Source organism: Coregonus lavaretus (assembly GCF_964263955.1).
Source record: "Coregonus lavaretus genome assembly, chromosome: 10".
NCBI classification, from domain to species: domain Eukaryota; kingdom Metazoa; phylum Chordata; class Actinopteri; order Salmoniformes; family Salmonidae; genus Coregonus; species Coregonus lavaretus.
The window spans coordinates 35,882,748-35,910,205 of NC_139997.1; the positions used below are offsets into that span (position 1 = coordinate 35,882,748).

The 27,458-nt window shown below is 43.2% G+C and overlaps 1 protein-coding gene across 2 annotated transcripts; it reads right to left on the bottom strand.

Annotated features, from left to right (window-relative positions):
• Positions 1 to 27,458, bottom strand: LOC311136003 (misshapen-like kinase 1). Of its 2 annotated transcripts, XM_084170060.1 has the most exons (31): positions 26,383 to 27,458; positions 23,886 to 23,951; positions 23,211 to 23,393; positions 22,899 to 23,009; positions 22,658 to 22,748; positions 21,654 to 21,784; positions 21,525 to 21,579; positions 20,175 to 20,253; positions 19,186 to 19,361; positions 18,386 to 18,455; positions 18,002 to 18,215; positions 16,878 to 16,985; positions 16,179 to 16,265; positions 15,619 to 15,798; positions 15,144 to 15,314; positions 14,460 to 14,723; positions 13,259 to 13,338; positions 12,600 to 12,703; positions 12,373 to 12,473; positions 11,640 to 11,788; positions 11,270 to 11,387; positions 11,030 to 11,146; positions 10,744 to 10,855; positions 10,276 to 10,431; positions 9,915 to 10,058; positions 9,530 to 9,664; positions 9,251 to 9,351; positions 8,934 to 9,083; positions 6,846 to 7,005; positions 6,571 to 6,710; positions 1 to 6,450 (listed from the first exon to the last, which is right to left on the bottom strand). In XM_084170060.1, the coding sequence occupies exons 1-31, from the start codon at positions 26,437 to 26,439 to the stop codon at positions 6,367 to 6,369; spliced, it is 3,894 nt and encodes a 1,297-aa protein (XP_084026186.1). In that variant the 5' UTR covers positions 26,440 to 27,458; the 3' UTR covers positions 1 to 6,366. The 2 variants fall into 2 exon arrangements, with proteins under 2 accessions (XP_084026186.1, XP_084026187.1); XM_084170061.1 differs by lacking the exon at positions 16,179 to 16,265.

The following is a 27,458-nucleotide window of genomic DNA, read 5'->3' on the forward strand; positions in this document are numbered from 1 at the left end:
TTTAAGATGAGATCAATGTAGTTTTATTTTTCAAACAATTCTTCATCAAGACTTTTACAGACTCATGAGTTCATTCAATACAATCTTTTAAAACGTTAAAGTTCATCAGTCTGTTAAATACAATCTTAAATTAACCCCTCAAAAAAGAAACACTAAACAAACATGGTAAAGACATTTAATTTCTCATAAACAAGAGATTGAAAAAAAAAAGTAGAAGTAAAGAGATTATAGACCCATCCAAAGATATCAGCTTTTTCAGCTTTCCGACTTTCACCTGTACTGGTTCCCACAACAAGCACCTATTAAAAATCACAAATCATTCATCCTTTAATCTAATTCTACAAGGAGATCCAAGATTGTTGTACAGCAGGGTTTCCCAAACTCGGTCCTACACGTTTTGGTTTTTGCCCTAGCAGTGCACAGCTGATTCAATTAACCAAATCATCATCAAGCTTTGATTATTTGAATCAGCTGTGTAGTGCTAGAGCAAAAACCCTGTTGTACAGTATTACTATATAATATCTGTAAATGGAGTGTCTGATTAGTGTGTGACTACATTGGGTGGAGCAGGTCATTGCCTCAATAGCAACATGCAGAGGCTTAGAGTCTGTATAGGTAATAAAACATTACACAGAAGCAGGAAACCCACCCAACTGATTATCGTGTATTATAATTTATCATTAAATGTATTGATCCTCCTCATACTTAATCATAAAAAGGCAATTACTGGATAAACGCATTAATGCAAAACTAGAAAAGCACCACAATTGTTAAAGTGATGTTTGAGTATTATGCTGACTGTAGATTAGAAGGTATATTTTCTTGTGATTAAGACCAAAAAACTGAGATTAAGCAGTGTATGGTATCTCTCAATTACGAGACACAAACAGTCCAGCTTACATTCAGTCTGCTAAAGGCCACGATAAACACCCTCCCACCAAAGTCACACAGACAGAGAGACAGCAGAGAATTCAACTTAACACTCATATTGCTTATGAAGAAGTGTCAACATTTGATTTGGCAAGGACAGCCTTTGTGATATGCCTATGTTTTGTGGGGCTGAAATATTCCATTCGGTAACAAAGCCCATTTTACTGTTACAACTTTGTCGTAACACTACACTTGACTGATATTGTATATTTAGATTTGACAATAGAAATGTTGCTATAATTAAAAAAAATAGATGGCTCGCTTAAAGACAAACTGTTGACCCTCTCCATCCACCCACCTTTCTGTCTCAGTTGACTATTCCTGCATCTCACAGTACATGTCCTCAATATCAGACTGGTCGCTCCCTTCCTCTCAACCAACAGTAAGACTACTAGTTGAACTGTATCAAGAGGAATCTGCACTTCCACTGGAAATACATGCAGCTCAGCCATCACTCTCATGCATCTGTCACACCCACAAAAACAGTCCAAACATTCAGTCTCTGTTAACATACACACCCACATTTATAGCTTTGCCCTCTGTACTGTAGATTCGAATACATTGTGCTTAGATTAATTAATATACCAGACAGTAAAGTATGTTATAAAAATCTGGTTTATAGATTTACATTCATTTATTTAAATCTCTCAATATAATTTACATATCCTTTAATAAAATTGTCCTTTCAGAATATATTAAGTTGGTTACATTCCCACTGCATCTCACCCAGTCCACACACATGACCACTCAAGAAAAACCTGCTGCTTTATCTCCATGTTTCTAGCCCCTCTAACACCACATAACAAAACTCAGGTCACTGGCTTCAGTTTCATTTGAACATATGAAATACTGTTCTCAACAAATGTGGAGTAGCATATGGCTTTTCTATGGTATTTTGGCCCCCCTCCCACTGTCTAGAGAACCATCATATTTACATTTACATTTTAGTCATTTAGCAGACGCTCTTATCCAGAGCTACTTACAGGAGCAATTAGGGTTAAGTGCCTTGCTTAAGGGCACATCGACAGATTTTTTCACCTAGTCGGCTCTGGGATTAGAACCAGCGACCTTTCGGTTACTGGCACAACGCTCTTACCCACTAAGCTACCTGCCGCCCAAGAGAGATGCATTTTTATAGGCATATAATTTGCTACATTCCAAATTGGTTAGGTTTGCAGCCATCATCAAACTGCACATTTGCCCTGTGCCAATATTCTAGTCACATGAATGGGTCATACAAGCAGATTGTATGCATTCTACACTTCACTGAAATGAATGATGGTTGAAATTCTCTAGAGAATGCCTAGACTACATGTCTAATGTTTCCTCTACACCTCAACTCTTCCACATGGTGGCAACAGATACAGTCCCTGTAACTGGTGTGTCCATTCAATGTTTAAAAAGCAGTAGGTAAACATTGTGATTATTATTACAAAATGAAATATATAATCATTGATACTGTAAAACATTAAAAGTCGTTGAAACATATTGGGACGTTCTGGTTTCTATTTAAGTGCACTTAATTGGCACAGGACACCATTCTTAACGAGGGAGGCAACTATTTATTATTTTGATCCGTCTGTCAGTAATACCTCTTCTTCATGGAGTTCAGAGTTAGAAGAGTGACTGGAGGGTCATATTCACCCCCCCCACTTCTCCCCTCAACACCAATCTCCCAGCCCCTTCCCTACTCCAAGGCACTGCTTAAACTGTAAACATGGCAGTTTGGCTAACTAAGATAAGAGGACCGTTTTCATGGCTGCCAGAGCTACTTGTGAAGTGTGTGTAAAATGTGACATTTGCGATATCAGTCACAACAGCACACAGCTGATATTGAATGCACTAGGCTAGCGAGAAACTACTCAAATAATTGTTAATGAATTGTGATACAGGATGAATTGCTCAGATATGTGCATGCACGCATGCTCACGAGTAAAATATACAAATTGTAACTGTACTAAAAGTGTTTGTCAATCGATTCTGTTCTTTACTCCCTTATATATTTTAATATAATTTTTAATATTTGCCTCTGTACTAAATATATTTATAATATATAGCATTTAGCATAAACTACATAAAATACCCACAGCTTAAGCATTTCCCTGATCTCTAAAATAATCAAAGCAGTTTAATGTATGTCCAGAGGATAATTGGGAACTTTGGTAGGGAAAACAATAGCAAATACAGTATATTCAACAACTTGTTGCCTTACTACTAGTTTAGTAAGCTGATAAATAAAAGTGCCCAATGAGTTTGAGTCCTCTGGTTCAGTATTGCAGAGCCAAATATGCCACAAAACTGGGCCTGCTAAAGCATCAGTCAGTGGATTTGAACACTGGCTCAAGAATCACACAGCTATTGCTTGGAACCACACTAATAGTTCAATATTATCCACTGCAGCCCCATCCCTACAAACTCTCATAAAGCAACACATATTTGTGTACAAACACACACATAACCAGATCCATACCAATTAACATAAAATACATTAAAAAAAACTGAGGTTTCAGAAAGAGTAGATCTAGCAAGAGAAAAGGGAACTATATTTCACTGGATTACAGACGCCAGATGAGAGCCTGAACCCCAGCACTACCCCCCAGGTAAGGTATGGATCATGACACCTGCTGCCATTATAATATTCTAACAACCACATCACTCGCTCACTCAATTCCTATGTCCTCTATATTCATGTCACTTCAAAACCTTCATACTTCATCAACCCTTGACCCCCACATCTTAAGTCACCTCACTCCCTACCACTGGTACATTTTACACACAACAAATTAAACCTAAACTCCTCTCTGAACAAGAAAAGCATATATATATTGCAATATAAATGGCAATATAACAGTATAGAGTAAAAGTAAGAATGCCAGTTAGACTAATACCAAATACAGAAACAGTACAGATACTATAAATTGTTTGCAGTGATAGTGTAAATTCATGACAAGAAAAAAGTTAATATCTTAAGTCTGTTAGATAGCCTCCTAAATGGTAAATAGCTCCACCCCCGATATGGAACACGGGGAGAATAAAGAAATAGAAAGCATAGAGCTACAACACAGCAGTATGTTCCATTTTACTAGGGAACAGAATGATACCATGTTCACATCATGGATAGTCGGTCTTGCAATGAGGTTTTTTAAACCTTCCCCCCAAAAATCAAATAAAAACATGAAATCAAGTTAATCAAACATCTCTTATTTTTGAATGATGAGTTGAATATTTAAGCCATTGGGAATCTGAAGTTTAGCATATTGAGTGAGCTTATATGATGAAGTGTTGCAACAAAGGGTGTGCCAGTACAGTATACAGTACCAGTCAAATGTTTGGACACCTACTCATTCAAGGGTTTTTCTTTATTTTTACCATTTTCTACATTGTAGAATAATAGTGAAGACATCAAAACTATGAAATAACACATATGGAATCATGTAGTAACCAAGAAAAGTGTTAAACAAATCAAAATATTTTTTCTATTTGAGATTCTTCAAATAGCCACCCTTTGCCTTGATGACAGCTTTTCACACGTTTGGCATTCCTTCAACCAGCTTCACCTGGAATGCTTTTCCAACAGTCTTGAAGGAGTTCCCACATATGCTGAGCACTTGTTGGCTGATTTTCCTTCACCTCTGCCGTCCGACTCACCCCAAACCATCTCAATTGGGTTGAGGTCGGGGGATTGTTGACGCCAGGTCATCTGATCCAGCACGCCATCACTCTCCTTCTTGGTAAAGTAGCCCTTACACAGCCTGGTGGTGTGTTGGGTCATTGTCCTGTTAAAAAAACAAATGATAGTCCTACTAAGCCCAAACCAGATGGGATGGCATATCGCTGCAGAATGCTGTGGTAGCCATGCTGGTTAAGTGTGCCTTGAATTCTAAATAAATCACAGACAGTGTCAACAGAAAAGCACCCCCACACCATAACACCTCCTCCTCCATGCTTTATGGTGGGAACTACACATACGGAGATCATCCGTTCACCCACACCGCGTCTCACAAAGACACGCCGGTTGGAACCAAAAATCTCCAATTTGGACTCCAGACCAAATAACTAATTTCCACCGGTCTAATGTCCATTGCTCGTGTTTCTTGGCCCAAGCAGGTCTCCTCTTCTTATTGGTGTCCTTTAGTAGTGGTTTCTTTGCAGCAATTTGACCATGAAAGCCTGATTCACACAGTCCCCTCTGAACAGTTGATATTGAGATGTGACTTGAACTCTGTGAAGCATTTATTTGGGCTGCAATTTCTGAGGCTGGTAACTCTAATGAACTTGTCCTCTGCAGCAGAGGTAACTCTGGGTCTTCCATTCCTGTGGCGGTCCTTATGAGAGCCAGTTTCATCATAGCGCTTGATGGTCTTTGCGACTGCACTTGAAGAAACTTTCAAAGTTCTTGAAATGTTCCGTATTGACTGACCAGGTCTTAAAGTAATGGTGGACTGTCGTTTCTCTTTGCTTATTTGAGCTGTTCTTGCCATAATATGGATTTGTACTTTTACCAAATAGGGCCATCTTCTGTATACCCCCCCTAACTTGTCACAACACAACTGATTGGCTCAAACGTATTAAGGAAAGAAATTCCACAAATTAACTTTTAAGAAGGCACACCTGTTAACTGAAATGCATTCCAGGTGACCACCTAAAAGCTGGTTGAGAGAATGCCAAGAGTGTGCAAAGCTGTCATCAAGGCAAAGGGTGGCTATTTGAAGTATCTCAAATATAAATTATATTTTGATTTGTTTAACACTTTTTTGGTTACTACATGATTCCATGTGTGTTATTTCATAGTTTTGATGTCTTCACTATTATTCTACAATGTACAAAATAGTAAAAATAAAGAAAAACCCTTGAATGAGTAGGTGTGTCCAAACTTTTGACTGGTAGTGTATATCAGGTCCAAGGCTACACCCTGAATGGAGGCGTTATATACACGTCTGCCAGTGACTTCAATCTACCCATGTTCTCTTCCATTTAAACATGTTAGATACTAGCTATTTACAATTCAATCTGGACTTATACTGGTTGAATCTTGCTTTCTTTAAAATGTATTTCACCAGTAAGGAATGTTTTTAACATACCCCAATAAGAAGGAACTAACTACGGTAGTTACGACTAAACACAGGCCCACCAAGTGACTGAGGTACAATAATACAGGATAAGTATATACAGTACAAAGTAGAGATGATATTACATTAGAAGCCTGTAGTAATATCTCATAGGTAGCTACCATTCCAGAGGGAGATCAATCAGATCATGGGAGTCAGAAGATGGCAGGTGAGATGGACTCTGTCGTGAAGATTTAGGCTGGAATGGATTTACAGTATGCTTGTGTGTTGGCGCGCGTGTATGTATGAGTGTTTTGTGTCTGTGTATTTGTATTTGTAATTATGGGGCCTTGTGGTTTCCATACACCAACTATGGGACTATGTTGCTTCACCAGTTCATGATGCAGTTCCTGTTCAGGGTCATGAAGTAGACCTGGCTGCTGCCTCCGGAGCGCACCGAAGCAAAGAACACCTGAGACACAAATTAACAAGACATTATGCTTATTACTCAGGTTCAATGTTCAGTTGTACGTACTGGAGGCATAAACGTAGATCTCTTAAGTTATATTTTGAATACCAGTGTGTGACCCACCTTGTCATTCCTCTCACAGAGAAACTTGAGCCTCTGGGCTCTCTTGTGCATGAAAACTCCGTCCAAGTGGCCTGTCTCTACAGCACGGATCTCTATGGCCTTCTCTCCCCAGCCCATGATCTGGTTAGAGCAGATATGTGCTGCACACAGGGAGAGAGAGAGGGAGAGAGAACTCAGAACATGCCACATTTCAAGAGAAAGAAGTGTGTGTGTATGCCGTGTGTGCCTGTGACTGCGTGCGTGCGTGCGTGCGTGCGTGTACACATGTGCCATACCAACGGAGGTGGGCATCTCGCCCCACTGCAGCACCACATCTTTGATGATGCGTCCGTAGGTGTTGACGTAGACGCCCTCGTCCTCGTAACACAGCAGCATCTCCATGCCATCCGAGCTGGGCAGGAACACGATGGCATGGGGCATTATCTGGACCTGGATCTGGACACACACAGGGGCAAAGGAGTAGAAGCTTGTTTTACCTAACAGAGTTGAATGCACTGATTCTAAGTCGCTCTGAATAAGAGTGTTAAGTGACTAAAATGTAAAATATATGTAAATCTTGCAAGAAATGGGTAGAATCTGTGAGGTTTTCATATCAATACCTTTCAGGTCTGGGCATCTAATCAATGAAACGTATCATTATTCATGTTTTATAGATATTGTAGTTGTCAATTAATTCCAAAGCTTTCTTTGATTTGGAAGAATTTGTGGGGGCTGTCATGACTTGCCCTCATAGGTTGAGGATCAAACATGCCGGCTAGGCAAAGGTTTGACCACCACCTATCCTGGGGGCAAGTTTTATGACCGGTCGTAAATACCGTGCAGACTTTCTCTTCCTTGCCATGAAGTATTGGGGGAAAGGACCCCTTTGTTAACAAAGGAAGTCTTCCCGCCAAGACTCCAACATCCAAAAGTGGATAATGAAACAATATTCCTACTTAAAAAGAATGTGGGAAATGGTCAGTAGGGACTTAATAAAACAATAATGCAAAATTTGTTACTACGTTGTGATGTCATTAAAGACGGTGGAACAACATAACTGTATCTCTGGGGGTGTACACTTCCCAGTTATGAGGTTTGCATCTAATTGTTGTATAAAACAAATGATTAAGTATAATAATACTTTTGTGAAGATAACAATGTGATTTTAGCATTCTAGATGAGATTATTGTTTTCCATATTGATTTGTTCTCAGTCAGCGGCCACGCCCAGATGAGCACAAACATGATGGAACGCCCCTTTTACCCTGAGTGCATAAAAAGCCTTGAAAAACATTTTAACATTAGACCAGGAAGCCCATGGCTTAAAATGGTTGACACTCTATAAGACCAGCAGACGTGAAGCGTGAGCTAAACGTTACAAAATGGCTAGACCAGAAAACGTGAGACATTAGTCCACACATTTGAAATAGAGAAACTCTGAAACTCTCAACCTCTACACGAGGTGAAGAAGAAGACAATGCACTAGACCTTATCATTTCAGTCTGCAGCTGGCATGTATAGTTGTCTAGAGAACTTTCCCTAAAGACACGATGTGGGAAGGACAATCCCTCTCAGACAACCGCTGGTACATCTGAAGTATCCATTCTAACCACTACTACGACCAGAAACTCTACCAAGGACATTGGGATCTCTGGTGGGCAAACCAGAGTCCTACATCGTCAACTCAACTATCGATGACAGCTACACGTAAATACATGTTGCATTTCTAATCCGAATGAGCGTTATTAGGGTGATGCGTCATAAGTATTATGATTACTGTGAGCGTAGTCTCCAAAGTAACCACAATAGTTTCAATCTCCCTCCCTTCCACTCTGACCCTACTTCTACCCAAGCATTCATGCTATTGTTAGTCCAGTCCACTAGGGACCTGTTTTCATTGTATTACGTTAGTAATCAATAACCTGTGTGTGTGTGTGTGTGTGTGTTTGTATTGTGTTATTATTTAGCTAGTAAATAAATAAATCTAATTTGTGTATTGCTGATTCATCAATAAGGTTAGGGTTCTTGCAGGGTCAAGGATTATGCGACGTTCCGAATTAGACTGATGAGGTAATTATTTAATAAGTGACTGTTATCGATATATAACATATCTTCTAAGAGTTTAATTCGGGAGATGGTAACTCGTTAAACTTATTCCTAATGAGTTCATTGTTACACGATTCATTTAATCAAGTGACAATTAAACATAGTTAGGTAATTTGATAAATAACAGTCATACATTCAAGTAAGTCACGTCACGACAGGGCTTAATAAGGAGATTCTGCCCCGTAGTTTCGGTCTAGCCCTGGAGATGAGTTGGTGTCCTACACACTCAATGCCTTCTGCGTCTGCGTGTGCTGTCACATGAGGAACTCCTCCACTCACATGCACTGGGATGTAGATGTCATAGTTGTTCCCAGAGTCGACATCAATAGCGTGGAAGCCAGCACTGGAGCCGTAGATGACCTTCAACCTCTGTCCTTCCTCCACTGTGAGGTCAACCAACTGGGGCCTGTGGGGCAGGTCACCAAAGGACTAGAAGAGAGGAAAGTGAGAGAAGAGAAAGAGAGAGGGGAGAAAGAGAGATGGGAAAGGAAAAGAGAGAGAACATAAGAGGTTTTGAATGTTGTTCTGGTCGACTGGCTGAGGGGAAATAGAACTCCTGGCATTCAGAACATTGAGGCAGGAAAGGTGAGACCTACCTTGAAGGCCATGAATTTGTGATAAGGCTTGGGAGCCCAGGCGTATACCTCCACCGCGTTCTTCATAGCTATAACCAGGAACTTGATCCTCTCATATTTCACTAGACACAAACAAAGTGGGATTAGAGCCTTTGTGACGCTATAAATAAACAGTGCCAAAAGGCAAAACCAATTGTGTAAATATACATTGTTCGAAAAACTGAACGCATTGATAATAGATACAAGGTTCAATAACGGGTCACATCACTGTTACTCTGTCTCCTTCCTCCCTTTACTCACCCACTTTGTAGTGCACACATCCCTCCATCTCCCCTACGGTGGTCCAGCCCTGCTTCTTCTCCACCTCCGGGTCATTGTGGAGGATCTTGTTCCTCAGCCAGGCCAGGTAGTACACACGCACCTTGTTCTTCTTACCTGGGATGGACACACACACAGGGTTATATAGTGGATAAGAAAAGGTGCTTAGTAGCAACAGATGTTTGTGGTGCACAGGTCCTTTTCCACAAGTGTATTCAACAAAGTGAAACGTTCAGAACATCGCAGATAGAAATGCAAAAGATAGAATCCTGTTAGCTCTACCTGAAGGTTTTGTGACGTTGCTCTCCTAAACAGACCCCCAGGTGAGTGCAGTGTGTTAAAGTGCTGAGCAGTACTAATCAATCACCTGATATGGTGATGAGCAGGTTGAGTCCCTCCAGGACGTCCATCTGTTGGAACCTGCGGGAGTTGATGAGGGGGTAGACCTTCCCCTGACCACTACGGTCCAGCAGCTTCAGACCGTTCTCTGTCCCCACCAGCAGGTTCACACCTGGGGACACACACATGCTTAGATACAAAATGTCCCCCTTAATGCAATCAGGACCTACAATATGTGAAAAATGTGATACTCAAGCTGGATGGAACAAAGTGTGTTACATGTGGTCATTGAAATACATATAATTCTATGTTCCATTTTAATTCTGTGCATGTGGCTCATATGATTAGAGTGTGGGCTATAGCTTAGACCAGTGTGCCGTCAGTCTCACCCCAGAGAGCAGCACAGAGGATCTCAGAGTTGAACCTCTTCTTGTACTTGCGGATCTCGGGGGTGTCGCTGTGGGGGCGTGTGTTGGTGGGGTTCACGTTCACCATGGAGCCTTTCCTCACCTCCATCTTCAGCTGCTCAAACCTGGAGCCCAGGCCTGGACACAACAGGAGCAGAGTTGAGAGGGAGGAGAGAAATACAACCCATAGTTTCTCTATGAATGCCAAAACGTCCTTAAGGGAATGATAATATTGAATCAAGCTACTGTGGGCAACTGCTTCCCTCCTGCTTATGAGACATTTCCATGACTCAGATTTACCAACAGCAGTAAAGTAAGTAAGATGCTGATGATTGTGAGCCAAGTACTGAAGCTAGAGAGACTAGAATAGGAAACTAGGTAAGTGAAGGTATATAGGGGAACCTTATTTAACCACTTATGATAATGACCAGTTCTACAGTATGTACTTACTGCCCACAGAGATGGCATCCACAGGGCCTGGTGGTTGGTACATGCCCAGGTCAACAAAGGTGGTGAAGGAGGACTTGCCACTTGACGCCTTGACTAGACCCCTGGACTGATACTGGGGGAAACAGGAAGGGAGTGAGAAATACCACTGGGAATGGGGTTTATGGCAGAGAAACTTGTACATGGAGACAGACATATTGGCGGATTAGTCAGGGAGACAGAGACAGACTGACCGTCAGAGACACGCAGAGAGACAGACAGTCAGAGAGACACAGACCGAGAGACTCACATCATAGACAGAGTCTTTCCCAGGGGAGGAATGGGAGGCCGAGTCAGTGGGGGAGTGGGAGGGCTGCACCACGTCAGGCAGGTTGGTGTATCCATTGTGGCTCCGCTTCTCTGGTGTCTGCCAGGCAACGGGGACAAACCAGTCACAATCACACAACCCCTACATAAGAGTAACCTGACCACCCATACATATCCATACACCCCCCCCCGTAGGCTACTTCCTGAGAGACAGATGACTCACCCTCTGCACCAGCATGGTCTGGTCCCCGTAGACTCCTGCCTGACCCTCCTCCCCTCCCTCCCCCTCCTCCTCATGAACCACCATGGTGTTGACTGAGTCAGAGTCTGCATCCCGTGGACTAAAGAAAGACAGGAGATGAAGTCAGTGAGGAAGAGGGGAAAGAAACAGAGGAAGATGACAGAGTAGAGTGCAGTGGAGGACATGAAGTGGACAGGAAAATAAAAAGACAAGGAAAGGTTAGGGTGGCGGTAAAAAGCGGACAATGGGCTTTCAATAACATAATTCACAAGTAGCTATGTCTCTAAAAAGCCATTCCTTTTTTCTCTTTCCTGTTTGTCAGTGTGTGTGTGTCTCCCACCCTGGTACTGACCGGTCTGTGGGGCTGTCCTCTTCATTCCCCTCTCCACTCTCACTCTCCTCACTGCTCTCACTGCCTTCTGAGGATGAGGAGTAGTCGTTGGCCTTCACCGGAGGTCTGGGCTGCTCCTCAGGGCGCTCCTTAGCATACAGCCCATGGTCCTGAACACAAACAGACACACACGCAGACAACACAGACAAGCAACAGATATTAGGGAAGCATAGAGCTGGGTGTTTCCAGCATACCAGGACTATGACAGGCTTGTGTAACTTAATACAGCAGCCTGACATAGTGGAAGCAAAAACATATGTATCACAGCACACAGAGATACTAACCTCTCCTATTGCTCTCTTGTAACTCTGTGCATTGGAAGAAGCAGTGGACAAACAGGGAAGTAAGTGGAGTAGGAAGAGAGAAAAAGAGGGTGGATTATAATATTTCTTTTGACAAAGAGTGCAGAGGAAAGGGTGTGAGCAACAGGTACAGAAAATAGGCCAAGAAAGAGAAACTGTTAGTGCAGGTGTCAATATCCAGAACAATATCAGTTGTAGGGATTAGTGAGCGTAGATGTTCCAATAGTGCAGAATAGTCAGTGAAAAGAGAAATATAGATTTCTACAAGTGATAAGCTTAAAAGAAGATGCGTGTGAACAGCTGAGAAAAGATAAGGGTGTGTAAAGTGTCTGAATTTCCTTCATGCAGTGTTCAGAGTGAGGGAGGGTGTTTTACAGGTGAGGGGTACTTACAGCAGGTCGACTGGGGCGGGACGAGGTGCGAGACTCCCCTGGCTTGTGCCCCTTCATGCGCCCGTCATGGCCTAGTATGGGGGAGTCCATTTTGGAGGAGCCTGAAACCAACACACTGAATATCACCATGGAATTGCTAACATCATTGTTGGGGCATGCTTTCATTCCATACGAGGGATCAAGAGATGGCGAGAGAAGCAGAGTCAGCGAAAGTGTGATATACTCACTGAGTATCCGGTGCCTCTCCAGAGAGCCAGTCTGGGGCAGATTGGACACGAGGTTCACGCTATCTCCTCTCTCCCAGCGGTCGTTGCGGCTGAGGTCTGGGTTGCTGTTAAGGAAGACACCAGATCAGTTATCCAGCCTCAGCAGTGAATATCATAACTGTGTCATGATCTACCATCATTCATGTGTCATGATTGGAATCAGAGTAATCTCTCCTGACACACGTTTAAATGCAAATCTGTCGGCAAACGAGCTCATGGGTGAGACAGGGAGTAAAACAGTTTCTGTTCAGTGCGTTGGAATACCGTCAGCTGATTATTTTGACAAATCAGAATTTCGCAGATGTGTTGCTTAGAGTGGGGACAGGGATTTTAGCCACAAGTCTCTAATAAACACTGCATACCTGTGAAATATTTTCATCGAAAACGTCGCCAGATACCTCCATGTTGTCAGCATGCAGCAAAAAAATTATAATAAACACAGGTGGACTTTCTGGAGAAGGAGGGAGGGACTGGGAACGGGCTTTGGCAGAGGAAGGCGTGGACTTTGAGACAGATTGGAAAGCGTTTTCCCCCACAACCTAAATCAAGTAGGGGGAAATGTTGCGTTCTTGATGCCGACATTAGACTGAGAGTAGCTAAAATGTGTCCGCCTGAGTTACCTGGCTCTGACTGGAAGCCTGATGCCAGACGAGAGGTTGGTGTTGAGAGCTGTGGCAATGGAGGCTGTCCTCTGGGGAATCTGGGAAAGACAGTGAAATACAACATTACATTTTTTTTTTTTTATTTTACATTTTTAGACACTCTTATCCAGAGCCACTTACAGTTAGTGAGTGCTCTTTAGAGAGCTCCAGACTGCGACCATTTAGTCGCATTTTGTGACCCCTTGACTTGGCTGTGCGGGTAAAAAAATGTATTCTACATGGTCACCTCACTCAAAACCTCCTATTTTTTTAGAAGGCTAAAACCATGATTTGGTCAAACAGTAAAGTACATTATCCTTATGATTCCTGTAATGAAAGTGTCTGCCTGCCCCTGTAACTGTTTCGCTGGGGCCTGCTGCTGTGTCGAGCGAGCCATTTCCTTCCTGGGGGAAAAAAATGCTCTGGGAGAATTTATCTTCTTTCTGATTGTATAAGATTTCAAATCCAATTGTGGGGAAAACACAGCTATCCGGTTGTCAAGGTTGAAGAGAGGTGGTTCTCAGCTTTCTGTAGGTATAATTAATATTTCTCAACTCTCAACCTTGTGCTCAAAAGCAACTGTTTTACAACCAAGATATTTGATATGGCTTTGAGATAAGGAGCGCACGAGATGTGCATAGGCCACTGCGATTGCACAGGCGTTATTGGGCGGTAGGCTACAAAGTTTTTTGGGACATTACATTTACTGTTAGATTAATACATGGTTACTAGCAGTGGGTATTATATTTAGAGTTAGCGATCTAGCTAATGTGTTTTGAGTTTCCACTAACTCAGGCGGTGAACTAGCCCCAAATAAATTAAAATATATATAATTCTGTAGCCCTATTTTAACAGTAAAATATAACAATCGCTTAATTGTCAACCCAAAATGCATGACAATCACTGGATTAGGTTGCACATTAAAATATTTTGAATCACAACATGAAAAGATGATGAAACAACGTATTTCTTGAATAACATCTCGGATAGTCTATTACACTTTTAAAATAAAGCACTGTGAGTGAATTTCTAAGATGCTAAAATTATATTACGTGAGGCTGTGAAAAAAATTGGTGTGACCAAATCGTGGGCTTGCCAGTGCCACCAGGGGAAAATGTTAGTCTGGAGCCCTGTCTTTAGTCAACATCTAAAGACTAAAACCCAGCAGGTGGTCTCTCACCTTGGGCGGCTGCTCCATCTCTGGCAGGCGGATCCAGGGGCCGCGGTCCTCCCTTGTGCGAGGCTGTGGGGCAGGGCTCTCGGAGGTGGGGTCGGAGTTCTGTCGGACTAGCTCCCTGGAGTGGATGGGGCGGGGGGTGGGGGTAGGGGAGGGGTCCTGGGTGGGGAAGGCGGACATGGTCTTAGTGGGCTGGTCACACAGGGACTGGGAGCGGGGGACAGGGGCAGCGTAGGGCTTCAGCGGGACCAAGTGGGCCATCTGGAACTGGAGGGGGGCAGCGGTGAAGAAGGAGGGAGGGGAGTGTGCAGGTGGAGGAGAGGGCAGGGCAAGGCAGTGAGAGCAGGCAGGATAGTGGGACAGGAGGGAGGATTATGCATTTTTAAGATGGGGAATAAAGGGATTTTTGCCATTTTATGAAATAAGGGCAATAAAACAATATGAACTCAATAAGAAGGGAAGAGGGTGGGTGCAGGAGGAGAGGGGAGAAAAGGAAGGAAAAGAAGATCGGAAATAAATAAAGGTCAAAGACGCATTATTACACAGGGGGTAATGCAGCTCTAGGAAGACATCGCAGTCTCCACTGTGCTAAACCAGTATTTGATCAAAATGCCTGCACTGTTGTAACAAGGGAAAACATACAAATAAAGTACACACAAATACATTCCCAGATTAACACCAACACACCTTGCCCTGCCCCCCCTGAGGTTCAACAGGCCGCTGCATAGGCGGGGTCTGAGCAGCCTGGCCCCCTCCGGATTGGCTGATGGAGTCAGAGCGTGATTGGATGGCAGTGTCAGAGACAGTGGTGCAGATTTTGGGTGAGCCCTGCCTGTTGAGCTTACTGCGCTCCTCCACCTGAGACAGAGAGAGAGAGGGAAAGACGGGGGACAGGAGACAGGGAGAGGGAGGGAGAGAGCACGTCACACAGATGTCGATTCAGACTAACCTTCAGGAAAAAATATGACACCTAAGGTGATACAGCATAACTGCTTGTATATGCTAGCTTGTTACAGGGAAATTGCTAAATGTATTCCACTGGTATTACTCTATATTACTCTAGGTTATAAAACACTATGTAATGAAAGGTGTGGTCCCTAGGGTTATTTAAGGTGAAGTAAGAGCATGTTCCACTGTTCCTGTCTGTGTGGTATTATTGTACCTCTCGGGCCCAGGCAGGCTTGTTGTTGGGCTCCAGGTTCTTGCTGTAGTGGTAGAGGGGCTGGGGCTTCTTGTCCTGTTGCTGCTGCTGCAGGGACACCAGGTAGGCATGCTCCTGCTGCAGCTGCCTCTGCAGACGCTCCGACTGCCTCTGCTCCTCCAGCTGCTTACGCTTGTACTCCTGCACACACACCATGATACGGTCAAAGCAGACATATCTAGGACTGAGCAGGGCTAGTACACAATACACACCCCTTTGACATGCCCCCAAAACAGACACAATCACACATACAAAAATGGGGACATCATGCAGGGTATACATAGACAAGGGCCTTGTTCTCAGAGTTCCCTCAAATGATTCTCCAGGTCTCTCAATAAATGTTTTCATAAAGTAAAAAGCGACATACAGTACATGGAGTTTTTGATGCCTCTAGTGGTGAGAAGTGTGAAGTGCAAGGAGGAGGAGGGTAAGGTAAGCAGTATGCACTGCAGGAAGAGGTAGGGGTAGACTAGGTCTGAGGAGAAGAGGTGACTGCAGGATAAAGGAAGGAAGAGAGTTACCATGAGCAGTGCCTGCTCCTGAAGCAGCTGCTGCTGAAGAATTTCTAACTGCCGCTGTTCCTCCTCTAACTTATGTCTTATGAACTCCTGAAGAGAGGTGGAGGAGGGGTGTAGAGGGAAAGGAAAGACAATGGAGAAGAGGATAGATATAAATAGACCACGATGTAGGGGGGATTTATGACTGTCATACACTAGTTAGTACACAGCCCTAGTGATTTGTCATGGCTTTAAAGTTCTACAGTCACACTAAAAGCTACTGCAAATGGTATTCGCTTTTTTCTATTGAATATCTACTGTTAAGACTACAACACAATTCCATATAAATTGCATCACGTCTTCAATCAGTACTAGATGCAGGTCAGTACTAGATGCAGGTTAGTTATCGTGAAGAAACGGGCAATGGTAGGAGAGTTAAAAGGTTGATGGAGAAAAGAAGACTAGGAGAGTAGATTATAAAACGTAGGTTGACTGTGATATAATGCCAGTCACTGTGTGGTAGAGGTAGAGCGAAAACAGAGCAGCAGAAACTGAGCTCTCCAACAGAAAACTGAAAATACACTAATTTAGATCCAGGCTGCCATGGCAACCAGCGCACGGACATTCCACAGCTAGAATGGCTTGCAGTAGGCTGCAGTGTATGCTACACCCACACCTCTCCCCAATTGGCTGATTGTGCTCCTGTGCTTCGAGGTTGGTTACCTGCTCCCTCTCGGCCAGCCTCCTATCCTCCTCCCTCCTTATATCGTCAAGTCTCCGATGGGGACCCTTTTCTTGCTGTCTCACCATCTCTCGCTCTTTTCTCTGTTGCTGAGAGGGATGACAGGAGAGAGCGGGAGAGAAATTAGTGTGCAGGCCACTTTTGCACATTAGTTGTGGTTATATGGATACCTTGCATAAACCTTTTGTTTTTTTCCCCCTCCACCGAGAGAGGAAATGGAGAGCGCGAGCAAAAGAGAACGAGAGAGAGCGAGATGTTAGTCGTGAGTCACTGCCAGCCACTGTTACCGCCAGCCACTGCAGCCCTGCTCCTCTTCTGAGACCGCGCTGCTTCCTGATTCAAACACTTGGCCAGTTGTTCTTCTAATTGGTATCACCCTGAATAGTTTTAAGCAGTCTTCTGAAAAGACACTACAGCCTCCCTATTAAAACAACTCCCTGAAGAGAGGATGCCTCTTTGTTGAATTAAGATATCACTTGCTGATGACACGTTTTACATTTAAAATGCTCGTCTTCTCTTTTGTGCTGAGAATGAATGATTAACAATCTCCAGAGAACATTCAGCTATCATTTATATTTTTCTCTCCCTGACGGTAAGTTGCTTCCTGACCTTGTGATAATAAATTCCCATCTACTGTACACTGTATGCAGGTAAACCAACATGAATTGAGATTTTAATCCAGTGGAAGTATTTTAATTATGTACAATTATTAATAATTCTCATTTTCATTAATACAATTTTTATTATAGATATCAAACCGTTGGCATGACCAACTAGCTAAATTAGCAAGCTTCATATCCTGCTGTATTATGCCATCTCCAAAAACAGTGTACATTGTGTTATGGCAATGTACATAACAGCTTAGTACAATCACAGTAAATCGGTCTACTGTGAAAGACTCGGACTGACATAAATAGCTAGATAAAAGGCTTGTGATGATTCCTTCTCTGTAAGGTGCGATCAAGTCAGCTGAACCATGTTGGTCACAAGTGTTTACCTCAAAGGGTAAAATCGAGGTTTGCTTAAGCAAGCTAAAGGACACAAGCCACAGTTGATAAGGTTGTCTGTTTGTCAGTGTGTGTGTGTGTGTGTGTGTGTGTATTACCTCTTCCAGGTGGCGGCGCTGTTCTTTCTGTTCCTCGATGCGTTTCTGTCGGTCGTGCAGCAGCTGTCTCTTATGTTCCTCTGGGTCTCGGCGCTGGGCAGCCAGCTGGGCCTGCTGTCTCTTCAGAGCCTCCGACCGCTCCTTGTTCTCCTGCTGCAGACGCAGGAAGTCCCGCCTCAACGTCGACTCACCCGGGACGTTCAGGATGGAGGTACTGGAGGAGAGAGGAAGGGTTGGAAAGGAAGATGTAGATATGGAGAAATATAGTAGGATGAAGTGATGGAGAGATCATAGTAGAGAAGCAGGAGATTGTGTCATTCATCTCAGGACACTATAGTCTTATATTACTGGGGTAGTAATGTTATATGGGTAGTGTTGTGTTACCTGGACTCCCTGTCTTCCCCACGGTTCTCATCCTCCTCATCACTGCCACTGTACTCATACTCCGTCTCCTCTGAAACATATGGAGTGAGGGGGAAAGAATGAACAGAAATGAAAAAGCCTATCCTATAGTCCTGAAAAAATACAGGTAACTGCCAAAATAAAGGAAACGCGTGAGTAAATGAGGGATACAAAGTATATTGAAAGCAGGTGCTTCCACACAGGTGTGGTTCCTGAGTTAATGAAGCAATTAATATCCCATCATGATTAGTTCTGTATAAAAATGCCCAGTTGCCCATTATTTTGGTTACCATGGCTAGAAGAGATCTCAGTGACTTTGAAAAAGGGGTCTTAAAGGAGCATAGGGGGTTTAAAGGGTGTGTCTCAGTCACCAGATCTCAACCCAAATGAACACTTATAGAAGATTCTGGAGCGGCGCCTGAGCCAGCGTTTTCCACTACTATCAACAAAACACCAAATTATGGAATTTCTTGGGGAAGAATTGCCTCAAATCCCTCCAATAGAATTCCAGACACTTGTAGAATCTATGCCAAGGCACATTGATGCTGTTCTGGTGGCTCGTTGTGGCCCATGCCCTATTAAGACACTATTTTGGCGCTTCCTTTATTTTGGCAGTTATCTATATGTACTTATAATGACCATAACACACCCCATCCTCACAGTCAACCTCACCCCTCCATCAACCATTACGCACACAGACATCTGCAAAACACAATATCGCATGCCCAACACAAACCAACAGAGGCCTCAGTCAGGTTCAGGCCAGCCCTTCCCTCTCTCACCCTTCTCTCCCCTCTTCTTGCGTGTGCGGTCGATGTGGTCTTTGAGCTGGATGCGGACCTGGCGCTCCGTGGGCTGGTCCCGGATGAACGAGTGCTTCAGGAGCTGCTCTGTGGTTGGCCGGCTGGTGTACGTCTTCACCAGGCAGCCCTCTATAAAGTCTATGAACTTCTTAGACCTGGAGGAGGGGGGGTGGGTGGGTCAGAGTCAGGTGAGGAAGAGGGGGGTGTTGAGTAACAGGTATTTGGTGGAGATAGATGGGAGAGCTGGTGTGGGTGGGAATTTTAGGAGGCCTGGTATCTCCTCAAGGTCACATGTATTTGGGAATGAAAACTACCCCAAGATGAGTGTTCAGAAAGAAGGGATAAGAACAGGGAAGGTCTGTGTGCGTGGGAGAGTGAAATAGAGACAGAAAGACAGTCTGAGTGTCCATACATTAAATGTACAAAAGTGCCTCTTACGGTGGATTTTTCACTGCTATTTTCATTAGGATGTACTTGGGTGTATCAATTGCAGTACAGTTATCCACATGACTTGTCTGGAAGCCAATAGCCATCACTAAAGTATGTACTATAGGTCAACCAAATGAAACATGTGCATTGAGCAACAACTTCATTCAATACATTCTTGTCTTAGTCATTGAATAATTTGTATGAGTAATTGAAATATGTGATTCTCGGATGACTGACTTGTGTTTGAGGTCTGATAATTCCTTACTACATGCCTGCTTTGTCAGGGAAAAATTGTGCAAGTAAAGAAAACAGGCTACATTAGTATTAGTGATAACATTTCTGACATGCCACTGTACCATGGCCAGCTGGTGTTGGATGTAAATAGTTCAGTAAAGCGCAGCAGGGCTATGGTAAGAAATAATCTTATCACTGCAAAGGGAGGGACGGAGGACCGGGAGCCAAAAGAAAATAGCTATATGTCCTAAAATAAAACTGAAGTTTTAGGAAAAACAACAGCAGAAACCAAACCGCACACTCACCACTTCTTGGACTTGAGTTTGGGAGGGGGGTTCCTCGGGATGAGGAACAGAGCTCTCATAGGGTGCATATCACACAGAGCTGGGGGGGGGAGAGAGAGAGAGAGAGAGAGAATTATGGATTGGTACAAAGCATTTAAATCAAAAGAGCATTTAAATACCGCTAGTATACTACTATACAGTATAAACATGGAATGATCACATAATCCTTATGCATATAAATTGTGACACTAGTAGCCCAGGTATTCCCAATCAATATAATGTGGTCTTGATAAACCCGATCTTTATCCTTTCTTTGTTGCCTCACACCTATTGCTCCATTGTCTTGTTTGAGCAACACTGTTACTTATAGTCTTCCCAGCATAGCTAGCTTAACCTGTCTGGTTAGGTTATAAGCTCAACAATAAAATGCCCTTTGTTAGGACGAATACACTGACGTTACTTCTGATACTGCCCAAGGCATGCAGTGGGTTTCATTTCAGTACTTTCATTGACTACATGACGATTACATGACCAGTATGTCATTCTCGACAATGTTTGTGCTGTATAAAAACAGTTTGTGCATCTGTGGGAACTTTTTATGTGATACATGTACAGACGTGCACATTTCACTGGTTTTGCACATCTAGTCATCACAACAGAATGGATGTCGGTTTGTTCACGAGTGAAATCAGTCTGCTCATGTCAGACCACAGGGTGGTTTTGTCAGGTTTTGAAAAACAACAGCAATGCTAGCTAACAATTAGCCAGTAGCATCCCAGTCACCAGTAGAAACTCACAGTGTTAGTGAGAATGTGAGTAAGTCCCTGTTGCATAATTCATGACGGCACATCATTGACAACAGGCCTGCGACAACAACAGCCCTTGACTGTCAGCCTGTCTGGATGGGCTGTGTCATGCATACTGGGTGGGTACAGCAACAGCAGGCGCGCCAGAGAGAGACTCCTTCTACAGGCAGGCATCCCACTTCAAAGCTGCCTACGGTGGGAGCAGTGTGCAGTGATATGTGCTTCTGCTGTGCTATGCGGTTTGATATAGAGAAGGCTCTCTAGCACCACAGATCAATAGCCCCCTCACCTCGTATCTTACATGAGCAGCACAGTGGTGAATGAGCCATCTCAAACACATGGCTTGATTTATGAGCCAGTGACGAGACAGGAGTTTCATAATGTGGGAGATTATTCAATCTCTCCACTGCAGGCTTATGTCATGCAGAATGTGCTTTTGAGAGTTTAGGAGATAAATATCTGTTGTTTGTGTGGCTGTGTGTGTGTGTGTTTGTGTGGCTGTGTGTGGATGAATAGGGTAATAAAGTGGAGATGTGTGTGGGTAGGTGCACTGAACGGTACTTACGAGGAGCTCCCTCTGCTGTCTCTATGGCTGTGATCCCCAGGGACCAGATATCACTCTGTGGAGACACACGAGATTTAGTACCCACTCTCACACACAGACAGACACGTTAGGATGGAAAGGGGTCATTACCCTGTAGTCATAGGTGGAGTCGGGGTTCTCATCACAGGCGATGACCTCAGGGGCCATCCAATAAGGCGTGCCGATGAAGGTGTTCCTGCGTCCCACGGTCCTGTCCAGTTGAGCACTCACCCCAAAGTCCACTGCACACAGTGGAGGACAGAGACACCGTATTACTGGCTACAGTATTATTTTTTGACTACCGTTTCAAGTCTTCATTAAGTTAAGTTGTAGATAAAACCATAATACAAATATGTAGTGTGCCTGATGGTGAGACAATTGAGTACTTTATTCAGACTGAGGGAAGCTGCTATAAAACACACAGACTGGAGGATTACATATGGCCACAAAGAGCAGGATTACATATTCATCACAACCAGTTCAGGGAACAGAACCAAAGACCGAAAAAGAAAAAATAATGTTTGAGGAATGGAAACAGAACCGAGAACGAAAGAGATCTCTAGTGTTCCGGAACAGAACAGTTATTTTAAAATCTTAAGAACCGATTAATAATGTAATTTTTTTTGTTACAAAAATATTCCTGTCTAGTATACAATTCTGTAATTTGGTGTACTTATAATGCTAGTAATAGCCTAAACACATTCCAGTTCACATCATGATGTTCAGCACTTCAAGCCAAGCCCCCTCCATGTCCATCCAGCTCTTTCCACCAGTGAAATGTCAGACGCATCTCACGCCTGCACTTTTCTGACCAATTAATCGTGTAAACAACTAGCGTACGCGTTCAAGTAAATTGATGAGCTATTTTCTCAAAACTATTTTGTTTTCACAGGTTAAAAAAAAGAACAAAAATTAACTATATGAACAGTTACTTTCTCTTGGTTTGAACCAATTTTGGAAATTTATTTTGTTTTTGTATTTTTTCTGGTCGGAACACTGGTACGGAAAACATACAAATGTTTGATCACAACAAGTCCACACACTGTACATAAATACATGTAAACACAAGCAGCAGCAGAGCAAACACATTAACAGTTTAGAATCAATCATCTCACCAAGTTTCACCTCTGCATTCTCTGTCAGCAGCACGTTCTGGCCCTTGATGTCTCTGTGGATGACCTTGTGTTGGTGGAGGTGCGAGAGGCCCTGGGTATCAGAGAGGGGTCAGAGTTCAGTCAGGGGTTCGGGGCCCTCTGGAGGACGTCTGTAATGGCACTTTTCCAATGCAGGGTGCTTGGCCTAAAGATTCAGACTGTTGTGTAATGGTTCTATAGTGGGTGCACTGTGGTTCCTCACCCTGAGGATCTCTCTGCAGATGTAAGCGATCCAGTCCTCCTTCAGAGAGTTGCCCTTGGTGTTCTTCACCAGGTCTGTCACTGAGCCCGCCCCACAGAACTCCATCACCAGCTATACACAGACAGGAAGGAACTTAGCACACATAAATACAATGTTCAGTGTGTCTGTAATAAATAATAAATGCTGCATGCAGAAACCCTAATCTTGTTTCTGTGCATTATGGGGTTCATGGATATCAGAGAGAGCCCTATAAATGATGAAGCTCTCCCTCAGATTATACCACCAGACAGGGACAGAAGCCATCAGACTGACCCAGAGCTGGTCATCATGTCCAGGCGGGCTCTTCTTGACGAAGGCTCCATAGTAGGTGGCGATATTGCGGTGATGGCTGTACTTTTTCAGCATGTTGATCTCAGCCTTGATCTCTTCCTCTTCCTCCTCAGTCACATCCATCACCTTTATTGCAGCCAACTGGCCTGTCTTCACGTGACGCCCCTGATTAAAGGCAGAGCAGACTTGATCATCTTAACTGGTCAATCAAAACGAGAAACGGAAGTAAGTACAACAGATGTCAGCGCAAAAAAAAAAAAATATCCTAACTTTGAGCCAAAAATCTCTAATAGTTCAAGGAACTCCGCCCAGGTTTAATCAGTTTTGAGAGTGATTATGCTGTATGTTACACCACGTCATTTACTCTTCTTCTCTCCACTCTACTTTTTAGTTATCTCCATATTATCTCTTTACCACTACCCGTCTACCGGGCTCCTCAGACTGACAGCCTCAGCGTGGTCCAGCACAGCTGCACTAATCTGGCCTAATCTCAGATTTACTACCACAGCTGGAGTTTGAGACACTCAGGGGAGACACTCAGACAGCCTCAATCTGAGCTTCAACCAGCTCAGTGGTTCATCTTACTCATCCCCTCAGTGTCTCTCACCTCCTACGCTGGGTCACTGACCCAAACCCCATCCATATGTCTCGTCTTACCTTGTACACCTGTCCATAGGTCCCATTTCCCACCACCTCTACCAGCTCAAAGATCCCTGCTGGGTCCTGGAAGAAAGTGAGACAGATTCATAAAGATAGTCTGCCAGAGAGAAACCAGAGACCAGACCACCAGGCCAGATGGACTGGGAGACAAGATGCAGAGACAGACATGGTACATTTGAATAGACTGGCAAACATATAAGGCCTAGACCACACAAGCAAGGAGGCCAGAGCGCTATGGAGATGTTTTGAGACACATAGAAGCTCTAGACATCATCCAGTTGCGTTATAGGAAATTGGCAAGAACGTTTCTATTTTTCCCCACCATAAGATAAAAACCAAAGGTGATGTTAATAATGGCTACTTCTAGTGAAATATTAAAATCAGTCATCGCTTTTTTCCCTGGAGAGGGCAAAAAGACATCCAGTTCCACTTTCACAGTGTGATTCAATATGGCCTGTGTAGGATCTGTGGGCGTTGGGGCTGCTGCTGCTTTGGGTTGGAAATGTACAGCGTGACCATCCTGCTTTCATCTGGTTCCAATAATGGGTCTGTCTCCTGACTTTTTCAAGTGTTTGTCTTTAACAGAGAGAACGCATATAAGGAGAGGAGAGAGGTGTACTAGAAAATGAGGCATAGATAGATGTGAGCATTATGGCTAAGGGGGTTGAGAGGAAAATAGGAAATAAACATAATGGGAATGACAAATCATCAAATTAGTGTATCTATGCTGTGTGTAAGAGGAGCACTAAGAGTAGGAGAAGCAGGATCAAACTGACAAAGGGGTTGGAGTAAAAGCACTGGAGTACAAGTGTACAAAATAGAGGGAAAGAATGAGATGATAGGGGTGAGGGGGGAAGAGCGAATGATGGCATAGAGGAGGCTAATGCAATTATCCAGAGGGAGGAGAGAGATGGTCGCCCACGTCCAACGCAGAGAGAGGGAAGAAAGAAAGAGATGAAGGTGGGGGGAAACCATTGAAAATGTCAAATCGAGAAAAACATAAACCGTCTGTAAGGGTAAGTTGAAGGTAAGCGTTGATTCAATGTGTGTTGACACCTGTCCTACCACCTGACATTTTTTGATGTGGGAACTCAAAGAATCCAAGGCTTCCAAAAAAAATCCATTACACAAAGCCTATTCTACTAGCTAACTTGAGTCTTCCATAGAAAGAGAAATCATAGCAATGCACTAGTACTAGCCTAGATTGTACTTGTAGGCTATGTGAATGTGTGTATGTGTGTGTTTATGTGTAGCAGGCAGAGTGGGTGTTATATAGGACAGCCATCAAACAATGAGCTCAAGTGAATCATCCCTCTTAGAGCTCACTCTCCCTCTCATCCCCCTTCTCTCAGAATGGAAAATTAAACAGCATTGCCTGGAGAGGTCTGGCCTGTAACTCACTGTACTGAAATCGCTAGAGAGTGTGTAGGTGAGAGATATACCGGTAGATATTAAATCTCCCTTTCTCAAACTAAACTGCCTCTACTCTGTTGTTATCTACTCTGTTGTTACATGCTCCTAGTCTTTGTTTGATGATATACTGACACTGGATCATGTTATCAGAACGGCCAACCTCCATGAGGGTCCACATTACAAATAGATAACTTGAATGTCTATGGTCCTGGAGTGTGAGCTCCCAGGTCTGGGTTTGTTTATTATTTATGTTCAACTTCTAATTTTGATGTTTTGGAACATGCAAAACAGGAGTTTTACAATACACCATTGTGTGCATGTCAGAGAGTGCAGTCAAAAACTCAATTGAAATCCCCCAAATCTATTTCAATCATGTTTTGATAACTCTTGGTAGAAATATTTTTGAGATGACGTTATTACTTCTGAAAAGGCTACAAGGAAATATTGTAGTACAACACACTGTGGCAAATAAGTTAGTCAACGCCTGTCTTGTTGTTGTCTATGAAGTTGTATGATAAGATACGGGTAACAATTACATAAGATACAGTGCAACTGTTTGATAGGTAGACTAGACGTAGATCAATGTGGGCTAGTTTTAAAAGGATAAATGCAACGTTGTAGATACAGGCCTGTTTTAAAAGCCAGCGATCAAACGGATCAGGCCTTCATCCTCCTCGTCCACGCACTTACAAAAATGGCATAGGATTTAGATTGACTAAGGTGATATGGAAAAAGAGCAAGATAGTGTAGTCAGTAGTGACACCCGATAGACTCAAATCTTGCCACCCTCTCTCCCTAAAATAAACATTTAACGTTACAGCTGATAATCATCTGCAAATACTAATACTGCTTGCTAATATGAATATATTCAGCCAAAGCTCTAAAATTCTATGTGCGTAACCCACAACTGGCCATTTAACAAATATAACGTTAGGTAGCTAGTTAGCTAAAGCAAGCACCTCAAACTGACAGCTCTAGTCGTTGCAAGTTTCCAAAATGGTATAATCAGTGAAGCGTTGGCACGCGCATAATGACAACTGGCTGCAGCTTTGAGCTAACTAGATGTACAGTAGCCACTTACCCTCAAAGCTGCGAGGTCTATGTCATCCAAGCTTCGTGTGGGGGCGTTTTCGGACATGCTGGCAAAAGTAGTAGCTAACGTTAGTTAGCTAATAATTTAGCTACAAAATAAAAGCAGCAGCCAGTAGAAAATGTTTAACTTATGTGTCCTGAGCTGTCAAGTCCCGCTCCGAACATCAATCACTGATGAGACTTGACTTGCTAACTTAACTAGCTAACATAAACAAATGGTCGCAAAAATGGCAAGGTAAAACGCAGTTCTCTAGCTAGCAAACTAGCCTACTAAGTTCAATTGCGTTACAGAGACCCAATATTGTGCTGTACTCTCTTACTGCGTTCATTTTGGCAATAACGTTACTGCGTATATGCTGTTTGAAGGTCGTCGACAGATAATTTGAATGTTTCTAACTACAAATTCAATGCAATTATAACGTCAATGTTTGTGAGATGAAACAAGTAGCTAGCTAGCTTGCTAAGTTAGCTGGCTAGATAACAACAGCGCAATACAAAGGTGGTCCGCAGCAGAGCTGTCATTTTTCAGTCTGCCATAACATGAACGCAAACTAGCTAGCTACCCACGCACAAATCAAAAATATGATTTATTGTAAATAAACATGGATTTTAACTAGTCGCAATTCCACTCCGGCAGATACTTCATATGTTCCACAAATGAAGTAGCAAATGGCGCGCCGCGCGATCAATGTGGAATGTACAGCTAGCTACGTCAAATGTTCGATATCCGTACACAATCTTTCATTCCTTTCGTGTTGACAGTGATCGCGTCTTGCGCTGCCTGTACGGACGACTGTGCAAAAACAAACAGTTTCTGTACGGTCCCAATTGACCCTCGACTGATAAGCGTCATGGAGCTGGTTCGTACTTCTAAAATAGATACTTTAGCTAGAGTAGTTGATACCAATTAATAGGCAAGTAATTTTCCGACAAATATCATGCATAAACTTATTTCCTCGCCATGTTTTGGTATAGCCCATAGAGATGGTCAGAAGACTCAACATTTTATCTGTTCTATGGCGTCTGTGATCGCATGGGCAGCCCCTTCTTCTTCTATGGTACTGT